This window comes from Drosophila albomicans, chromosome 3 (genome assembly GCF_009650485.2).
Source record: "Drosophila albomicans strain 15112-1751.03 chromosome 3, ASM965048v2, whole genome shotgun sequence".
NCBI lineage: Eukaryota > Metazoa > Arthropoda > Insecta > Diptera > Drosophilidae > Drosophila > Drosophila albomicans.
Window position 1 is genome coordinate 33,415,849 of NC_047629.2, and position 18,240 is coordinate 33,434,088.

The 18,240-nt window shown below is 40.8% G+C and overlaps 2 protein-coding genes across 2 annotated transcripts; one reads left to right on the forward strand and one right to left on the reverse strand.

Moving 5' to 3' along the window:
• Window positions 1-3,514: 3,514 nt before the first annotated feature.
• Window positions 3,515-8,710, forward strand: LOC117569804 (uncharacterized). Its single transcript, XM_034251118.2, has 3 exons — window positions 3,515-3,858; window positions 4,443-4,653; window positions 7,832-8,710. The coding sequence occupies exons 1-3, from the start codon at window positions 3,651-3,653 to the stop codon at window positions 7,986-7,988; spliced, it is 576 nt and encodes a 191-aa protein (XP_034107009.1). The 5' UTR covers window positions 3,515-3,650; the 3' UTR covers window positions 7,989-8,710.
• Window positions 8,711-9,653: 943 nt separating this feature from the next.
• On the reverse strand, window positions 9,654-17,003 carry LOC117571857 (uncharacterized). The gene is made up of 5 exons (XM_052004925.1): window positions 16,866-17,003; window positions 14,157-14,392; window positions 12,484-14,088; window positions 11,481-11,601; window positions 9,654-11,394 (listed from the first exon to the last, which is right to left on the reverse strand). The coding sequence occupies exons 2-5, from the start codon at window positions 14,261-14,263 to the stop codon at window positions 9,769-9,771; spliced, it is 3,459 nt and encodes a 1,152-aa protein (XP_051860885.1). The 5' UTR covers window positions 14,264-14,392; window positions 16,866-17,003; the 3' UTR covers window positions 9,654-9,768.
• Window positions 17,004-18,240: the final 1,237 nt, after the last annotated feature.

Genomic DNA, 18,240 nt, shown 5'->3' on the forward strand with positions numbered 1-18,240 from the left:
TTCGTATTTTTTTGGCAGTGCAATGTGCAAAATTTGTGTTGCATACTTTCGGGCGCTCTGAGAAATTGCGTCGCACAATAAATTTGAGCAAACACTTTGTATGCAAATTGGCTCGCTTGGGAATGTTCACTGACATTGCACACCTCGCAAGCAACAAAACCATCAGAAAAGATACTAAATCTAAGTTCAATATTTATTTTCGCCGATTGTCGATTTGCTGATTGCCGTTGCCGATTGCCTCATTGAGCATGACGAGCGCGTACGAATTGCCACACACATGAAACGAGAAGAGTTTTGAGCGAAATGATGGCTGGTTTATGACAGACATATCTAATGGCTAATTAAATTTGTTAAACAATAAAAAGGGGACAACAATGCTAGAAAGTAAACAACTCGCGATTAGGTAAACATTCTTTCGATTTCAACATCCAAATAACATAAATCAGTCAACGACACGTGGCTGTGTTTTGATTTGTTTTGAAGGCTTTTGTGTGTGATCGATTGCGATGCGACCACGATAAATACACTATAAATCCATGGCTCGCAAATAATTAAAAAGTCCAGCCGGCACTCTTCGATGGGGGGAATTTTGCAAAGAGAAAAAAAGTAAAAAATAAAATAATAGACGCAATAAAGTAAACACATTTATTTCTTTTTTGTTTTTGTTTTTTTTTTTTACCTTCATTGGATGGCTTAACAAAAACAATAAAAGTAAACAATTTGTAATATGAATGGAATTGGGTCAGTTTGCCAGCTGTTACGCTTGTTGCGTGCCAAAAGCGGACACCAAGCTTTGGCATCGGGGCGCACTTTTATTGTTTTGAGTCGCCCCAATTTGGTGATAGAGTCCCCCCCCCCCAAAACACTATTAGTGTTAGTTAGTTTTTGGCCTGACGTTTTCGACGGGGCGACCTGTTTGTTGTGCAATCTCAGTGTCTGCAATGTCTGCCTTATACGACATAGATTACTTGGTACTTGTTACATGACGCTTTGTGCCTGTTGTTGCCGGCACTCAAACTCAAACTTCTATCAATTTGTCAGCTTTTGGGTTGCCTAACATTTCTTCCGCATTGCACTTAACAAAAAGGAAGACAAGCAAGTACTTAGAGCACACACACTCTCTCTCTCTATCCCCGGTTTGTGCCACTTGAATCCGGGCCTGCGAGCGTGCAACCAAAACGAACGTGCAACGTGCAACAAGTGCCGCCACCAACTGGAAAAACATGAAAATTACGCGCAGTCAAACAACGGCAACAACAGTAACAACAACAATTATAACAATGCTGCCGCTCCCAACCCATATTGCAACGGGCTGCACAAAAGAAAACAATGACGAAATGTAAGCCAAGTTAGTCGCGCTCTCTTTTTCTATCTCTATCTCTATATCTCCCTCCCTCTCTTTACTTGATTGTAGGCGCCGTCTTGCGCAATCAGCCTACTGATCAACTGTTCAACTCGCTGTGGTCAGGTCTTGGCTTATAACCGACTGACTCGACCGACTGTTGGCGCGAGCTTTGCATCGGTTCTGGCCATGGTCAGTTAGTGGTCTCAATTGTATGGCTAACTGTGCTCCATTCAATGCTGCTCATTAATCAATTGCAGTCTGTGTAAACTGTGTCAAATTTATGCAATTGTTCTAGCAATTTGTACTCTCAAATTGACTTGAAATTGATGGTCGTATCAAAGCTTATTTTCTATGATTAAGTTTAAGGTTTTTGTGGTTGCTTTGGAACTATAAGCGTGGTCAACGACACGTGCTCCAAAGACCACGCAACTGACAATTGTTTGTGCAAACAATACCCAAAAATTATACGCAAATTGTGTTAAGTTGTTAAGCAAATAAAATTCATCGAATAGTGTTGAAATGCGCGATCAGTTTTTTATTTACTCGCCATATGGCAATAGCTTTACCTTGTTGCTTCTTTTGGCTAGTGCAATAAATAAAAGATTGCACATTGTTATCTAGGCATCTGTATTTTATTTCCTTAGCTCCCAAACGTTGGTCGTAAATTAGTGTGAAAGCAACTATGAGCAGAAATAAATAGTATATATGAGTATATATGAGATACAAACAACTTTGTTTAAACAGTAGTAAATTATGGTTTAAAATGTAGGTAATTAATTTCGCAAATCTATTTTTATATTAAAGGTGTTATAAATTACGTTAAGCAACAAAATCTAGATTTTCCACCTGTCGGATTATTATTAAAAAAAAAACAAACTAATTAAATTTTGCTAACTACTGTGACTTGCTTTTAAATATTTTAGCTGTTCAATTAATCATTTATTTAAGCAATTGCATAAAAATTGATATTACTAGTAAAGATAATTAATCGCAATTAATTTGTAAGCTGTTGTGCAATGAAAACTAAACTAACAACTATGCCGGCTTTATAAATAACTGAATTATAAATAAATAGTTGAATTCAAAGAAGTTAAATAATAAATTCTATTTTCTGTAACGTCAGCCAACAGTTAATCACTTTTAAAAAGCTGTACAATTAAATGTGAAGCAAATTTGTGGCTAAGAAGTTAATTTAACAAAATTTTTGTAGCTTGTAAAGATAATTAATGATTGGTGTTTAATTTTAAATTTAATAAATTCCCAAATATGTTGGCAAGAATGTGATTGAATTCACGTGTAACAATGAAGAAGTATTAAATGATTGTAATGATTTTTTTATGCAGCTTTGACTTGAAATTGTTTGCATGAGTTTGACCTATTATTTTGTAGCTAGAACTCAATTAATTTGCGCATATATAGATAAGCATAGTTGAGTTTCTTTAATTAGTTATGCAGCGTGAAAATTGTTTGCCCCAACAGCTCACTTTTAATGGGCGCTGACTAAGGTGTTAGTAGTATCTGATCTGTCTTAGTCAAAGAGTCGCACATTAGCAGATCGTTTAACAGCTAAAACAGCTAACGGAAACACAGAGTCTGGCTGAATTGTGGTTTATAACAAGCGCGGATTGAGTAATTGATATGCAAAACCAACTGTAACGCATACCAGACACGCCAAAAGGAAATCGCAAGTGCAAAAGTAACGGCCCCTATAACATGGAAAATTTCATAACTTTTCATAATTACAACTAAAACAAAAAGCGCGAGAGACAGAGAAGAAGACTGTTATTGCAGTGAAAGAGAGAGAGGAGGAGATTGTTATTACAGAGACCGAGAAAGAGAGAGATTTAGTTTGGTGAGTGGGCAAACAGCTGAGCAGGTGGTTTGGCCACTTTTTGGTTAGTGCTTTGTTGTGTTTTGTTTTGTATTTTTGGCCAACTGGTATGCAAGTGTGCAGTTCGTAAGTAGGCTCGGATCTTGGCGCCCTCCGCTTTGGCCATATTGCCTCACTTTCACTTGTCTTTGGCTTCTTTTGCTTCCGCGACGACGAAACTTGGTCAAAATGCAAAACAAACTTGGCCGCCAACTTTACACGCCGTTTCCCTCTTACACTTCGCTTTTGTCATCTCTCTCTCTCTGCGGCTCTCTCTTTTAACTCTCCTCTGCATTGCCTTTTTGGTTTAGTTTTTTGTTTGCTGCGCTTTGGCGGCTCGTCGCGTTGCCAAGTCGCGTCAGTCAGTCAAAGACTTTAAACGCACCAAGTTGCCTTGCCTCCTCCTCGGCCGAAAAAGACATTTTGTTGTAAGCCATGAATCTACGCTACATTTGCACCTTGTCGGCGCTGCCCACGCTCTATGTGCTGCTCGTTCTGCTCTCGGAATTCATCGAGGAGGGTTTGGCCCAGTCTCAGGATCCTTTATTTGAATTGCCTGTGCAGCTAGTTGGTTTCCCGGTGATTGTGCTCTCGGTGCGTTTGTCGCAGTTTGCCAAAAAGTTGGCCTACTCCCTGAGTCCAAGTAAGTTTTGTTAAAGTGAAAATATGTTGGGCATGACGCAGCGCTTTTAATTGTGAATTTAATTTCTTTTCAATAAGTGAAAGTGCATAAATTACTGAATTGAATAGTGAGAAAAAGTTTTTATCAGCATTTTGTTGTGTTGACAAAATACTTACTGAAAACCAGACCTAAAAAATGTGTCTGCTCAAATTGTCGCTTATCGCTGATCGTTGCCGTTGTCGGCTTCGGCATCGTGCACGTCCACTTAACCAAGCCAAAGCCGAAATGGGGTCAAGGCTGTCGACAACTACAACAACTACTTACTATGCCAGATGACGAGTTGCCAGATGAAGTCACTCCAAGTCAAGTTGTTAGACAGCGGCTGGCCATGCATGCGTGTATGTAGTGTAGTTGGTAATCAGTTTACGTGCGGGTAAAACCAAAACACAAGAGTCGCTGAGCGGGAAATACCAACACACAGACGCATTGCACTTTAACAACGCCAAAGACATTGCACAACAGCTGACGCTGAATTTCGCATTATTGTGTTGGGCAAACACAACAAACTCGTTAAACAAAAAATACATTTACGTTTTATTTTTCAGGCACTTATCGTTCTCGCAGCAGACGCGATGCCAGCCATCCGCTCTCCTTGGACGCCGAGTTGGCTCAGAAGGAGATCTTGCGTGAGTTTGGACCGAGGGCTTGCATTCTAGAGGAGCCTTGCCGTGTTCATGCCTCACGTCCTGGCAGCCAGCGACGCCCGTTAGGCGATGGCAATGCTGCACCACATGCACCCTGGGAGGAGGTGCTGAGGTATGTTTTGGTTTGATATAAAGTATATCTGTTGCTTGGAGGTGTTGGTACGGGAAAGAAATACTTTTTACCCACATTATATATACATCATATCGTATACTTAATATTAAAAAGATGAAATATAATTTCAGTGCACCAAGGTCTTCTTTTAATTACGTTTATATGTTGTAGATCACCATGAAACTAAGTGTCGCTAAACAAATTCCCAAGATCATTTTGTCTAGACTAGTTAATCAAAAACACATCACGCATACGCAGCGCTGTACAGCACAGTTTAATTTCCCATTATGACATTTTAGTTCATTTGGTGCTTATTGCATAGCATTGTCAACAAATGCATCAACATTTCAACATTTACAATAACATTAACATATTACGCATACGCACTGGCTTACAAAATATTTGTCTATCTGTCGTCAAGTTTTCAATTGAGAATTCCGCATTCACTTTAAGTAAAAGACATGTCAAACCTTACCTAGCCATTACACGTCTTCCATCTCTTTCAATCAAAGTTATTTCATTTAAAAATAGCTCATACGACCCATTGTGTCCCAATGTCTGTCTGTTTATTTTACTTTGCCATTTCTTGTTCAAGTGGAACGCTGACTTTATGGCTTCGCATTCAACTCGCATCTCGCAACTTGAACTTTTGTGTTGCTATTTCTTTTTTTTTTTTTTTTTTTTTTTGCTCTCCCATTTCGGTGTCTTGCCATTGGAGTGTCTCAGAGATTGCATTCGTTATTGCTACGTTGCAATTTGGCGCTGCTGTTGTTGTCATTTGGCAAATGAATGACTTGTTTTTAGCTTCCAAAATGTTTTCCAATCAATTTTTATATCTCTCTCCCTTTCTCGTTGTGCCGCCCTTTTGCTCATTGTCATTGGTAATGCTAACTCATCTGCGCATAATTTAATGTTTTTCTGCCATCCTTCGCTTTCTTCTTCAGCTTGGTTTAAATGTGCATGTCATTGCTGCATTTGGCTCTGACTTTGGCTTTGGATTTCAATTTGTAAGTTTACATAAATTTCACAAGTTTCTGATGAGTTAGTTGCCCTCTCATTCGCCATTGTCATGGTAATGTCATGCAAGTCGTGTGCTGCAAGTTGAGGAAATTATTCTTTTCCGCTTTGATTTTTATATTTCTATTCTGCTTCTGATTCTCTTTCTGCTTCTTTAGTCACAATCACCCGTCGTTCTACACTGTGATTCATAATTAATTCTCCCCCGCTGTTGATGCTAGTCTTTCCTCCCTTTTTATTGGAACTTATGCAATAAAACAATGGAAAAAGTTCTGTGCATCCTATTTGCTCTGTGGTCACTGATAGTTCATATTTCTTTATTTGCTAAACTATTTTGGGGCAAATGAAATTCTTGTTTGCTTTTTGGCCAAACAAAAGATAACTTGAAGACGCAAACAGAAAGCTTTTGCATAGAAATCTATGGCATACGTGTCGTATGCGCAACATTTGGCATTCATAACCACACAGAGTCGGAGTCGGAGTCAGAGGCGGTCATTGTTGTAAATTTCATTTAATATTGTGTCATATCGTATGCTCGCCTCACATGCAACTGACATTTTCACACTTAACATGCAAAACTTTCAACACTCAAAGTTTTCCTTGTGCTTCGGCTTGCTCTTGGCCTCTGACCGGGCTCAGACAGAGTGAGCAGGAGAGAGAGCTAGAGAAACCCAAGTGCTAGCCCCAACGTGTCAAGTGCAAATATTCAAAATTATTTTTGAAATGTGCTCCATGTCTGTCCATTTGGTTTCTCTCCATTTCCATTTCCATCCCACTCTCTCCCTCTCTTTGTCGTTTTTGTTTAGTTTTCGTTGCGCTGCAAATGTAATTGGCATTAGAAGAAGTTTTGTTCGTTTGCCCACGTCGTGTTTTGTAATAATAAAATATGATTAAAGTTTTTGATTAAATTTATGCAAGCACACAAAGGGGAACACTTCAATTCAACTCAACTCGGTAGTTTTCTGTTTCGTTTCTGCATTGGTCAGTTACATTTTTGATGCTGTTGCACCTTTTTTATACCTATTAGAAAGGAATGCAGAAAGCATTATAAATTCAACAATTGTTAGTAAAATGTGCATGAATATATATAATATTTTATACTTAAAAGTATGCATAGGGTATATCTTCGTCAATCACACTTAACTAGTATATTCATGTTACCTTTTGCTGTCCAAGCTGAGCTCCAGGGCACTGCATATGTGTTTGTTACTGTGCTGATTAAATTATCCCATTGCAGACGTGTGAAATTTGCTGACCAAAAAGGTGTTACTCCGACTGGAGACACCAGAGACTACCACAAAGTAATCAGCAACAAATTAAATGAACTCGGCTGCTGCAAAAGCCAATGCAATTTCCTTTTAAATAAAAGTTTTCATCTATTCATTGTACCATATTTATGGTACACCAAGAGAGGCAGCACTTTTTTCAATTTGAAAATTTCAAGAAATTGGCTTTTGCATTTGTAATTGATTGTAAATGAGTTTTAGCTTGCGTTATCAAATTTTCAATTTACCACAAAAACATATTAAATTCGTAATTGATTGTAAGTTAATTTTAGCTTGCTAAAAACACTTATTTTTAATAAGTTAACCATAAAAAACTATATATTATACATAATACATAAAATTACTGTTTTAGTTGTAATAATTTGAAATTTATTTAAACATAAGGTAATTTGGCAAATGGCATTATTACCAGAAAACGTTGATGGTATATGTTTGGAAGCTTTGTTTTTGCTTATTATCATTACTTATTAACAATTTCCTTTGCTTACTTACATAGAATACTTATAAGCATTAGCTGCCATTAGCAGCACTAACCAAAACCCATATTCCTAATGCTTTAAAAACTCACAAATGCGAAAGATGGCTCGTTTCAGTCTCGTAGTAAAGCGCAAATTACTTTTGTTTTTAATATGCCCCTCAAGCACGAAAAGCCTTTGGGTTCTGGGTAATGGGTGATGGTAGGTGAAGGAGTAAAGAGAAGAGAGCTTTTTGTATAGTAAATATGTATATGTTTTACTCGCTACTTATAAGTAATTATTTTTGTAATCCGCTTTCGTTGCCTCGACTATTGTGCCTCTCTGATGATGATGATGATGACGATGCTGAACATCTCTTTGGACTGCCCCCCACGGAACTCAACCTTGAACAACACTCAGGAACTACAAAGTGCAATCAAGCGGCGGCATGAAACAATGGTATCTGCTCTCGCTCTTCATCGGCGACGCTGTGCGAGATGTTCCGCTATGCAAGCACCTGGCCAAGCGGATGCCATGTCCAGGCACTGGACCACTGCCGCCTCCGCAGCCGCGCTAAGAAGTGCAAATGGATTAAAAATCGTAATACTCGTATATAGGGGCGGGTAGTCAGTCAGTCAGTCAGTCAGTCAACTGCACGAACATCTTTCTTTCAGCACAACTTTCTGTCTATCTCTTCATTCACATTCATTCCGTACTGTTAGTTGGGGATTCTAATTTAAACAACAGACAGCATAGGCTTAGTCAGTCTTATAAGTAAAGTAAGTGTATGTGTTTCTCTATGTATCTGCATGTGAAGCATAAGCAAATAAATAAACAAAAATCATTTGAAAATGCTGTGTGTCGATGCCGTGTCATGTCTGCGCTTTTAAAAGCAGATTCCATCCATCCATCCATCCATCCATCCATTGGAGTCGTCTGCACTCCTTGACTGTCCGCCCATTCCCTTGAATTTGGCGTCCAGTTCGAAGTTTCATTTGTTTCACTGCTCGGACAATGCACTTTTTACCCCCTTTTACCACTCACGCTCCATGCCACAAATTTTTCTGGTTGCAAACAAAAATTGATACACCAAAAAGCATGCAACATGAAAAAAGCGGCAAACGGTTGCATACTTTGCAGCGGCGCGCACCAATTGTTGACGCAAGGCATTAAGCTCAGACTCGATGGAGCATACCCTGTAACGAGTGTGTGTAGGGTATGCTGTATATATAAGGTGTGGTTTGTATTTTGTATATAATCTAAAATTAATTCATAAATTACAACAAATTTAAGAATAAACAAATTTTTTCAGTGCGTCATTAAAAACATTAATTTAATAATCTTTCATCAGATAGTTTAAGTGTTAGAATTAGCTAATTATTAATAATTAAAGAAATATAAAATTGAAATATAATACAATTGAAAATATAATTTCAAACTTCTTTAATCATTCATTTAGATTAGAGTAAAAATTAATTATTTAATTGTAAAGTGTCTTCAAACTTTAATAAGATGTAGTATATTAACTCTTGATTGCATACTTAAAATAAATAAATGTTTTTTAAATATTCTCTTGTTCAATCGCTCTCTTTACAAAGTATCTTAAAGTCAACAATCCAAACTCAATCATTGTTCTTTATGCACTGCTTGTTTTTTCGGCTTTCGTTTGCTTCGCTACAAGTGATGCAGCTAGAGCTTTTGGGTAAAATACACAGCCCTAACCACGTACACACTGTCTCCTAGCCTTACCCTTACCTTAGCTTTAAACTCCCTTTATTTATTAACTCGCTGCATATGTTTTGCAGGCACTGTCCTCAGTGCCGTTCCCCAAGCGAGTGCTGTAAATAAAACGATGCGACAGACAGCAACGACAACGACAGCGACAACGGCAACGACAACGACAGCAGCAGCAAACGCTGCTTTGAGCTTTGGTGACGTTGGCAACCCTACGTCAGGCGCACAAAAGTATACTGCACTTTTTGCACTTTGCATTTTTGTGTGATTTGGTTCAGTTGCGAGAGAGAAAAGCGAGTCCCATTTGGGAAAAAAACGCGCTCTGTCAAAAAAAAAGCTGAAATTGTGTGTTGGTTTTTGCATTTTCTTGTTGTTGCTACTGTTGTTTTCCCCCGTTGATCACATTTAATTTTTCAAAAGTGACGCCGTTTTGCAGCTAGATTTATGTGCAATTTCTTTTGCATATTTCAGTTGGTTGTCTAACTTGTTGATTTGTCGCTGACAATTTAAAGAGCACGCTTTTTTTTGTATATTAACTAAAAGGTACGCATTTAATAAATATTTTGGGGCTAACAATTATTTACAGACTTAAAGCTAAAGCGAACAAAACAGCCTCTCTTCATTCAACCGCTAGCCAAATAGACTTTACGTCCATCCGGTCTTATATAGTATTCGGTAACACCTTGTGAATTATTTATGTATATGTTCTTATCATCCTCGTGCTTAGGTCTGCGTGTAGAACTGGCCTGATATGCGCTGCTGTAGCGATTATCGCTGATATAGTTCGTATTCGGGTAGTTGTAGTGTGCATTATATTGAGGTCTATCGAGAGGTTCGACAAAACGCACCGTATTTCCTGCCATATAAGACGCAGTATTTCCTGGCATATATTCGCCGTAATTCATAAAGTTCTGCCCTAGAGTATTGGCTTGATAATCTGCAGTCTCTATACGATAGTAGGTCGGTCTATGCTCATCGCTGACCACCAGCTGTTGCTCTTGCTCCTCGGGACGAACTTCATTGTGGTAGTCATAGCTGGGCGCATAGGTCGGTTTATTCAGGATCTTTCCTCGGCGTATGTGACGCTCATAGTGATCGGGGAAAATGACCCGAGCACCACGTTGTGGGGGAGCTGCCTGCTCGTAGAGCGCATTAAGAGGGGTGTGTTGCTGTTTTCTTTGCTCCTCTTGCAGTTGCAGATTCCTTAGTTCCTTCTCTCGTTGGTATTCTCTCTGACGTTTCTCTTCCTCCTCTTCAGCTCTTTGACGTCTGTCCTCCTCCGCCTCTTCTCTTAGACGCTGTTGCTCCTCTTCTTCTGCTCTAAGGCGTTGCCTCTCCTCCTCTTCCGCCCTTAGACGCTGCTGCTCCACCGCTTCTTCTCTTAAACGTCTGTCTTCCTCCTCCTGTTCTTCTCTCAGTCGCTCATCTAGATCTTCCAGCTGCTCGTTGTTATCCTTGAAAACAATTCGCTTGCCACGCCGCTTGTTTACACCGTAATCCTCCACGCCCAATCCATTGGGCAGCACAGCTCTCCAGCCCTCGGTGAGTTGCATCTGCTTGGCCTGTCGTTCACCTTCGCTTTGCTCCTGTGGAAATCTCAATTTACGCTGAGCTGCATTGCGATTAAAGTCGTGGATAACTTGGGCTTCCGGCGTGGCATCCGGAAATCGCACGGCACCATCGACATTATGCTCTTCACTAGCAATGTCCTTGAAGTGCAGTATGCGCCCCTCGGTCTCGGCATCTTCGGGAAATTGTAGCACACCAATCAGTTCGGTGTGAGCTTGAGCTGCCTCCGCCTCGTCATCGTCTTGAAACTTGACGGGCGTCTGTGTATCCAAGTCATCTTCTTCATCGTGAAAATCAACGGCCATCAAACGTTCATTATCCGTCTGAATGCTGCGTTTAATTTCCGTTGGCAACAGACTTCTCCTTCTCCTCCGACGACGTCGCTCATACTCCACACCATTCAAATACTCGGACAGCACGCGAGTAAAGAAGCTGCCAATGCCATCGGCAATGTCCGTGCTGGGTCTTTGTGTGGGTCGTGCCACTGGCCGCGGCGTGGTGCGCGTCACCTGCCCCAGACCACCGCCTCCGCCACCGCCTCCTGTCAGTGCCGAGAGAATGCTGAACAATGAACCGCCGCCAGATTCACTTTGCTGTGCCTCCGCTGTCTGCTCTTCCGGTTCGCTGAAGAACTTAAAAAAGCCGCCGCGATGATTGTTCAGATAGTGAATGATTTCCATCTGTCGGGTGAGAAATATAGAAGTTTCAATTTGCAGTTGTAGTGAAGGTTTTTTAATAATCATTTAACGCTCTTTTGATAGCTTACCTCATTCTTGGGACACTGCTCATAAGTCCGTATGCAACTTCGCTCGCCGCCACTTATGCCGAGCAATGCGGCTCTTCCGTAAATAAGAGCTGGCGAGGCAGCTGGGAAGCCGGCAAGGAAACTGAAGAAGAGAGTAGTCCATAGAAAATAGTATTAGGAATTGTAAGGAAATCGAATTTTTATATTTTAGTTATTAGTTCAAGTCGTTGCTAATGAACAGAGAAGTTTGTTTAAGACGTTAAGATGTTTCTAATAAAAAGGAAGAGTCAAACTGACTTTCAGTTGCTCAGCGTTCTTTAATATCTACACTTTTTGTATTAGTTGTTTTTATGCATAATTTAATTTAAAATAATCTTATTTATTTTATTTTACGAACAAATATAATTTATGCTTTCTATCCTCAATAAGAAAGTGTGATGAGATAATTAGAAAATCTTTACCATCAATCTATTTCTTTGTAAGATTGTTGTTGATGATCAAAAAAGAATGAAGTCCGCATATCTTAGGTCTTAAATAAAAAGTATCTCATTGTCTACTTACCAAAGCGTTTCACTTTGCTTCAAAGGTAGACAGTTGCCACGTTTTCCTGACTATTCTATTTCAACCCAATCCCACTTAATATTTATGCTACTCATTAGCCAAGCAAATGCGGTCCCAGCTGTCTATCTGCGACTATATCCTTGCTTATAAAACTTAATTGAGTAAATGCCAATTTGCAAGGAAAAGCCAAACAATATCAATTTACAGACGATGGCGACGAGAACGAGAATGAGAATGAGTCTCAGGTTCACTCTGTCGTCTCAATCAGAGCGTGGCTCATTTAATATAACAATCAATATGGTCTGGGCCCACATCGACTTGCATAATGAAGTCTAATCCCAGTTAATGACGAAGGAAGGGGGCAATGGGTTTGGCTGGGAAATGCAAATTTAATAATATTTACTTACAACTAAAGCCCTTGCCACATTATTTAGAGCAGAGTCAGAGAGCTGAAGATACTCACTTGGTTATGGCCGGCGATGTTATGAATCCGGGCAGTTGGCCACGTAACGTTTGACCGGCAATCATCTGGCAGAGCACCTTGGGCACACACTGCAAATCGTCGTTGCGTGCGATATTCTCTAGTGCTCTAATGAGCTGTGTGGTCGGTGGTCTGCTATGCTGTTGCTGCCCCGTGAATGCGCCTAAGAGACTGCCTAATGGGCTGGCCGAAGAGCTAGCACCACCTACGCCACCGCCGAAACCTCCCCCTGAACCGCCGCCACCCAGAAGTAGATTCGTAAATTGTGGCGCATATTGTTGTGTTGAGCTAAGCAGCGATGCCAAAGTAGCCAGACCACCTCCTCCTCCTCCGCCTCCTCCTAAATTTGTAGATTGTGTGGGCGGGTGATAGGCGGGAGCTGGACGATAGTTGAATTGTTGTTGCTGTTGCTGCTGTGGAGGTATTTCACCAATTTGATACTGGTAGTAATTGTGTCCCGGTCGCTGATACTGCTGCTGCTGTTGTTGTTGTTGTTGCTGTTGGTATTGCTGTGGTCTTACCAGTGACTCGTACTGATAGTGCGAGGGGTTGGACGCATAGGAAGGGGAGTGGGATTGACTGGGGTAGCCGGTGGGTCGCTGCAAATAATTACCAAAGTTGTTTGCATAATTAGACGACGACGACGACGATGACTGGGAAGGGTATGAGGCTGCAGATGGCGAAGAGAATTGCGGCTGCGATGCATAAGAGGCTTCGTGTATCGATGGTCCTGCTAATGGCCTGTTGTCATTGACGTCTTGACGGTTGTACGTTGGCCTATACGATGGGGGTGTTGGCCGGGGTGGACGTGGTGCTTGTGGTTGCGGCGCTTGTGGCACAAAATTGGATGTCTGTTGGGTGGCATAGCTTGGTGGCGGGTAATCATGCGAATCGTATGAAATTTTATGTGTCGAAGTAGCCTTCGCTGTTGTTGTTGTTGCTGCCGTTGTGGCTGCAGGACGACGATATGCTGAGGATGGACTCTCATCGAACACATAGCCGGGACGCTTTAAATATACGTCTTCCACGTGGCCGGGACGTGTCTGCTGCTGCTGTTGTGGCGAGTGATTGCCCACAAGCAACGACGATTGCACTGTGTAGGCCTGATCTCCCTGCTCCACCGGCTGCTCTCGTTGGTACTGTATGAAGGAGGGAGTTGAGGGCGGTGGGGATGTGGGTGTGTAGCGATAGTTTTGCTGTGTAAATGGATCCAGATAGCTGACCACCGGTGTCGTGGGTATTTGTTGTGAGCCGCCAAAGCTGTGGTGATAAGTCGTCGCTGTGGGTTCGTCGGGAAATGCAAACTGCTTGTCCATGGCCGATTGCTGGGGACTGAGATTGGCCAAGGTGCTGGGCACATGATGCTTATAGTTGGGTTCGAGGTAACTGGGCGGATAGCGCTTTGTGCCGCCGTGCATCACATCCGAGGGCGTGAATTCGAGCATTTGCGAGGGTCGAAAGCCACCGTTGGTGACCCGTGCCGAGGTCTGTGATGCTTGTGCTGGGAGTGGGGAATTGTTGTTGTGGTTGTCGGGCAGCGGCTCCGAGGGAAAAAAGTTCTTTAGCTTGGCGGAAATGTGTTTTTGCCTGCGGAAGGTAGTGGGTAAAATTTGCATTGAAATTTGCATAAATTAAGGTGGAAAATGTCAACTCACTCGTCATTTCCGTCGCCATTTCTTATGCACGACACGTCGCCGACTAATGCGATAATTAGAAATGCAATTTTCCATAGCATACTTTGCGGCTGCTGTCGAAACTGCATGCTGACTGGTTTGATGTCTTGGGTCGCCCGCTGGGTTGCTGTCTTGGCTGGCCTGTTGGAAGGCAGGGGGGGCCACTTGCTTCAATTGGAAAATCCCCTGAACAAGTGAACGATTCAAAAGCACGTCGCCTGCAAAACAGAGAAGAGCATAATAAAAACTTGCTGTCAACTCAACAAAACTCAACTACAAACTGCTAAAAATTGCAATTTCTCTTGAGATGCTCATAAATTTATAGATTTAGTCGGTGGCAACGGCAACATTTGCATTCATATTAATGCAATTCTCACGTGCTCGTTCTCGTTCTCGTTGCGATGTCTGAGCAATGGCAAACTGTCGGCGACATTTCTTTAATTCCATTTGTTATGATTGCGCCGTGCTTATGCAGCCACACGCCTCGACTCATCGTCATCGTCATACACTTGACTACCCCAACACACACACACACACACACACACACACACTCCATAATCATATCCATAATCTTTAGCTGTTTTGTCTCTGTGTTGCTCTCTGTCTAGAGACTGGCGCTAAAAATTATTCATATTATTATGTCAAGTTTTATTTGTCGCCTTTTTGCTGCTGCTCTTGCTGCTGCTCTTGCTGCCTGCCTCAGTGCGAAGACAGGCCTTCAAATTTTAATGTTCAGTCTGGTATTTCACTTTAAAGGTAGATCATAAACATTTGTTCATCTTGAAGCTGCATAGAGAGTCATGAATTTACAGGGTATATGTGCTATTGAGATGATAAGATTGCACCAAAAGATTAGATACATAGAGTGTTGACCTCTAAGTAAAGTACATAGCGCACTTGGATTTCGTTATTAACCTTGAAATTAGATGAAAATAAAATGAACTGATAATCTTTGTATGTCAGCTGAAAATCTTAAGCCATTTCTTATATTTTAAAACATAAGAAATATCAAAAATGATAAATAGTTTAATTAATACAAATGGTTTAGTGTCGGTAACTATAAAAGTCTTTACTTTTGGAAATTGTAGCAATAACTATAATAAGCAAAGCCATTTCCTCTAAATATGATTTTTTTATAGGGTACACTCCTAAAATATTAGGATTTAATACAGTTTTGAATAAAAGATATGTATTTTAAAATTATAAAATAACTAATGGAGTGTGTATTCAAAGTTGTCAAAGGAAAGATTAAGACAGCCTTTGAATTTCATGAAAATTGATTGATATAAGCATATATTTTTTAAGATCTTGAATAGCAAAATAAGATACTTATCATCTTAAAAAATCAACAGAAGAAAATGGCAAAAGAAGACAGATGCTTTTGCGATAAGAAACTAAAAAGAGTTGCCAATAATGCAAATGAAACACATTATTGATTGACAAATTTTACAACTGTAATCGGTTTGCTTTCAACCACAATCAACAAAAATTTCACCATAAATATTTAAGCCAGCGTTTTGTTAAGCGTTTCTCATTTAGCGTCTTCTCGATTTGCATTTAAATGGAGTCAAGGTTACTTTTGTGTGTAGTGTCGCGTGTTGAAAAATATTTTTAAAACGCATCTCTCTGTGACGCACAAGAGAGTTTCGAAATACTATTTTTTGGCAAGTGCTTCAAGTGTGCGTCATTTAATGGCATATGGAGAAGAGGAAAAGTTCGAGCAACAGCTGGAAAACCAGCAAAATTTATTATTTATGCTTTGGCCATAATGCTGTAAAAGCGACTATGCCAAATGTGTTGGTCGCATATAAAATTTAAATTTCATGCAATTACACAAATACAGACAGAGAAACCAACACACACACAAGCAAGCAGCAGCTGTAACAGTAATTGCCCAAAATTTTATGGTGCAAGCAGCAAGCACAAGGAGATGTTTTTGGGTACTAGAAAATTGCATTTGCCGCCAACAGGCGACAGAGGGCGCTGCACTAAAAACGAAGACTGCATCGACAGACTGCAATGGCATTTTACAACAAGAAATGTCAGCTAATTCTGGCAAAATGTGAAGAGTGCCACCTTCTGTTGCACTCTCTCAACTGTAGCAGCAGGTGCAAGAAACACAAAATGCTGTGCAACCAACGTTTCGATTGTGTGTGGTGGGGGCACAAACAACTCGACACGAAAGGACACTTTACGCTTGAGATGAGCTGCAGTTGCTGAGACACACAGGACACGGAAACCAAAAAGTAGCGTACGTGTTGTGCATGTCATCTAGGTGCGTTGCTAGTAAATTATATAATCCACTCAATGTCGTAGTCTCCTCTTTAATGCTCAATGCGTGCTGAACTTCGATTTGTGTTGAATGAGTCACACAGAAATATGTCTTCACTTAAGACACTATTTTTTTGGCTAATTTCTTAAATGGTTATGTTGTAATGTTTAGTCTTCACTTTGCACAATTCAACGACCCAGACAGACGCGACAACTTTCTTTTCTTTTCATTTTCATTTCATTTGATTTCTTTGCTCGTTTCTTGTTGTTGGCTGGTTGAACTTTAAAATGGTCTTGGTGTCTTGTTAACAATTGCCCACAATTGCCATGCTTTGTTTAGCTCCAAAATTGCGACATTTTGCCAACATTATGTTTAGCCGGCTTTGATTGTGATTTTTGCACACTTTCGGTAACACTTACACTTACACAAACACACACACACACAGAAGAGGTAACTTGTTGTATCTTCCGGCGCGTTTATATTTATTTCAAAAAAAGAAATTCAACTCTTTTGCGACTGCGACGCATGCGCTAAGCGACGTCTTTCCGGCTTCGAGTGCGGCGTTCGTTTGACACGCGACGCCGGCGCTGAGCATGCCACAAGCTCAAGCTGAAGCTGAAACTGAAGCTCAAACGAGCCAAGTCGAGTGGAGTCGAGTGAAGACGAGGCTTTCGCCGAAAAGAGCTGAGCTTACACTTGAACAGGCAGAGCAAACAACAGTGAAAGAGCGCACAGAGAGGAGAAAGAGAGAGAGATACACAAAAGGAGAGAAAGAGAAAGAGCGCATTAAGTAATAAACGCAGCTGGCAAAAAGAATGCAAGATGATCGTATTACCACAAGCCAAGTTGTTGATTCAACTTAACTGGACGCCGCCGCTGTCTGCTCAATACAAAATCCCCCAACAGATATGATTGCATTACAGTTATTATAATTATTTGATATTATTGCGTTTTGTTATACTACTTTTAATTGAAAATTCGAGACGCTGTTGCAGCTGTTCGACTGTTCATTCAACTATCTAGCTATGCATCTCAATTAAAAGCCCAGTTGCATTAGTCGGCGTAATCACTTGTTACACTTTTTATTGGATTATTTTGTTGTATTGTTGTTATTGCTGTCGAGCTTGTGGGTAAATAAGCGGACAAATTATTGTACAATACGCGTTGCAAATGTGGGGTGCCACTGAAGAGTCAAACAGCTTAATTATAATGCTGCAATAACAACAACGATGGCAACGATGGAGAGCGCTAAGCAAATTAGTTTGTACGGAGAGTGAAAGTAGAAACCGAAAAAGAGCTGGGCCAACTACAATGATGATGCTGATGACTCCAACAAGCCAACAAGCCAACAAACAAGCCATTGGCATTTATAGTAGCTACCCATGCCTCGAGACTTAAGGCCACATTGAGTAATTTTCTGGTCTAGTCTCCGTCTCCATCTCAGACTCAGTCTCAGTTTCAGTTTCAATTTCAGTTTCAGTTTCAGTTTCAGTAGCGCCCCCACGCTGCTTTCTGCTTTCCCAAAAGCCCGCAACGTAATAATAATTTACACGTTTTATTGACTCGTCGCAGCCTGCACCAACAACACTGAATGAGGTAACTCACAACCTGGCTAATACCAGAAGACGGGCTGCTGACCCGTTTTGACGGTCATCATCGTCATATTGAAAGCGAAACTGAACTCTTCAGATCTTTTTTTTGTATTTTTTTATACTTGCTTTTTGGGTTGTGCTCGCAACACGCCTCCACGTCAGCTTTTGGCCACTTCTTGGATTTATGCCAATGTCTGGCATT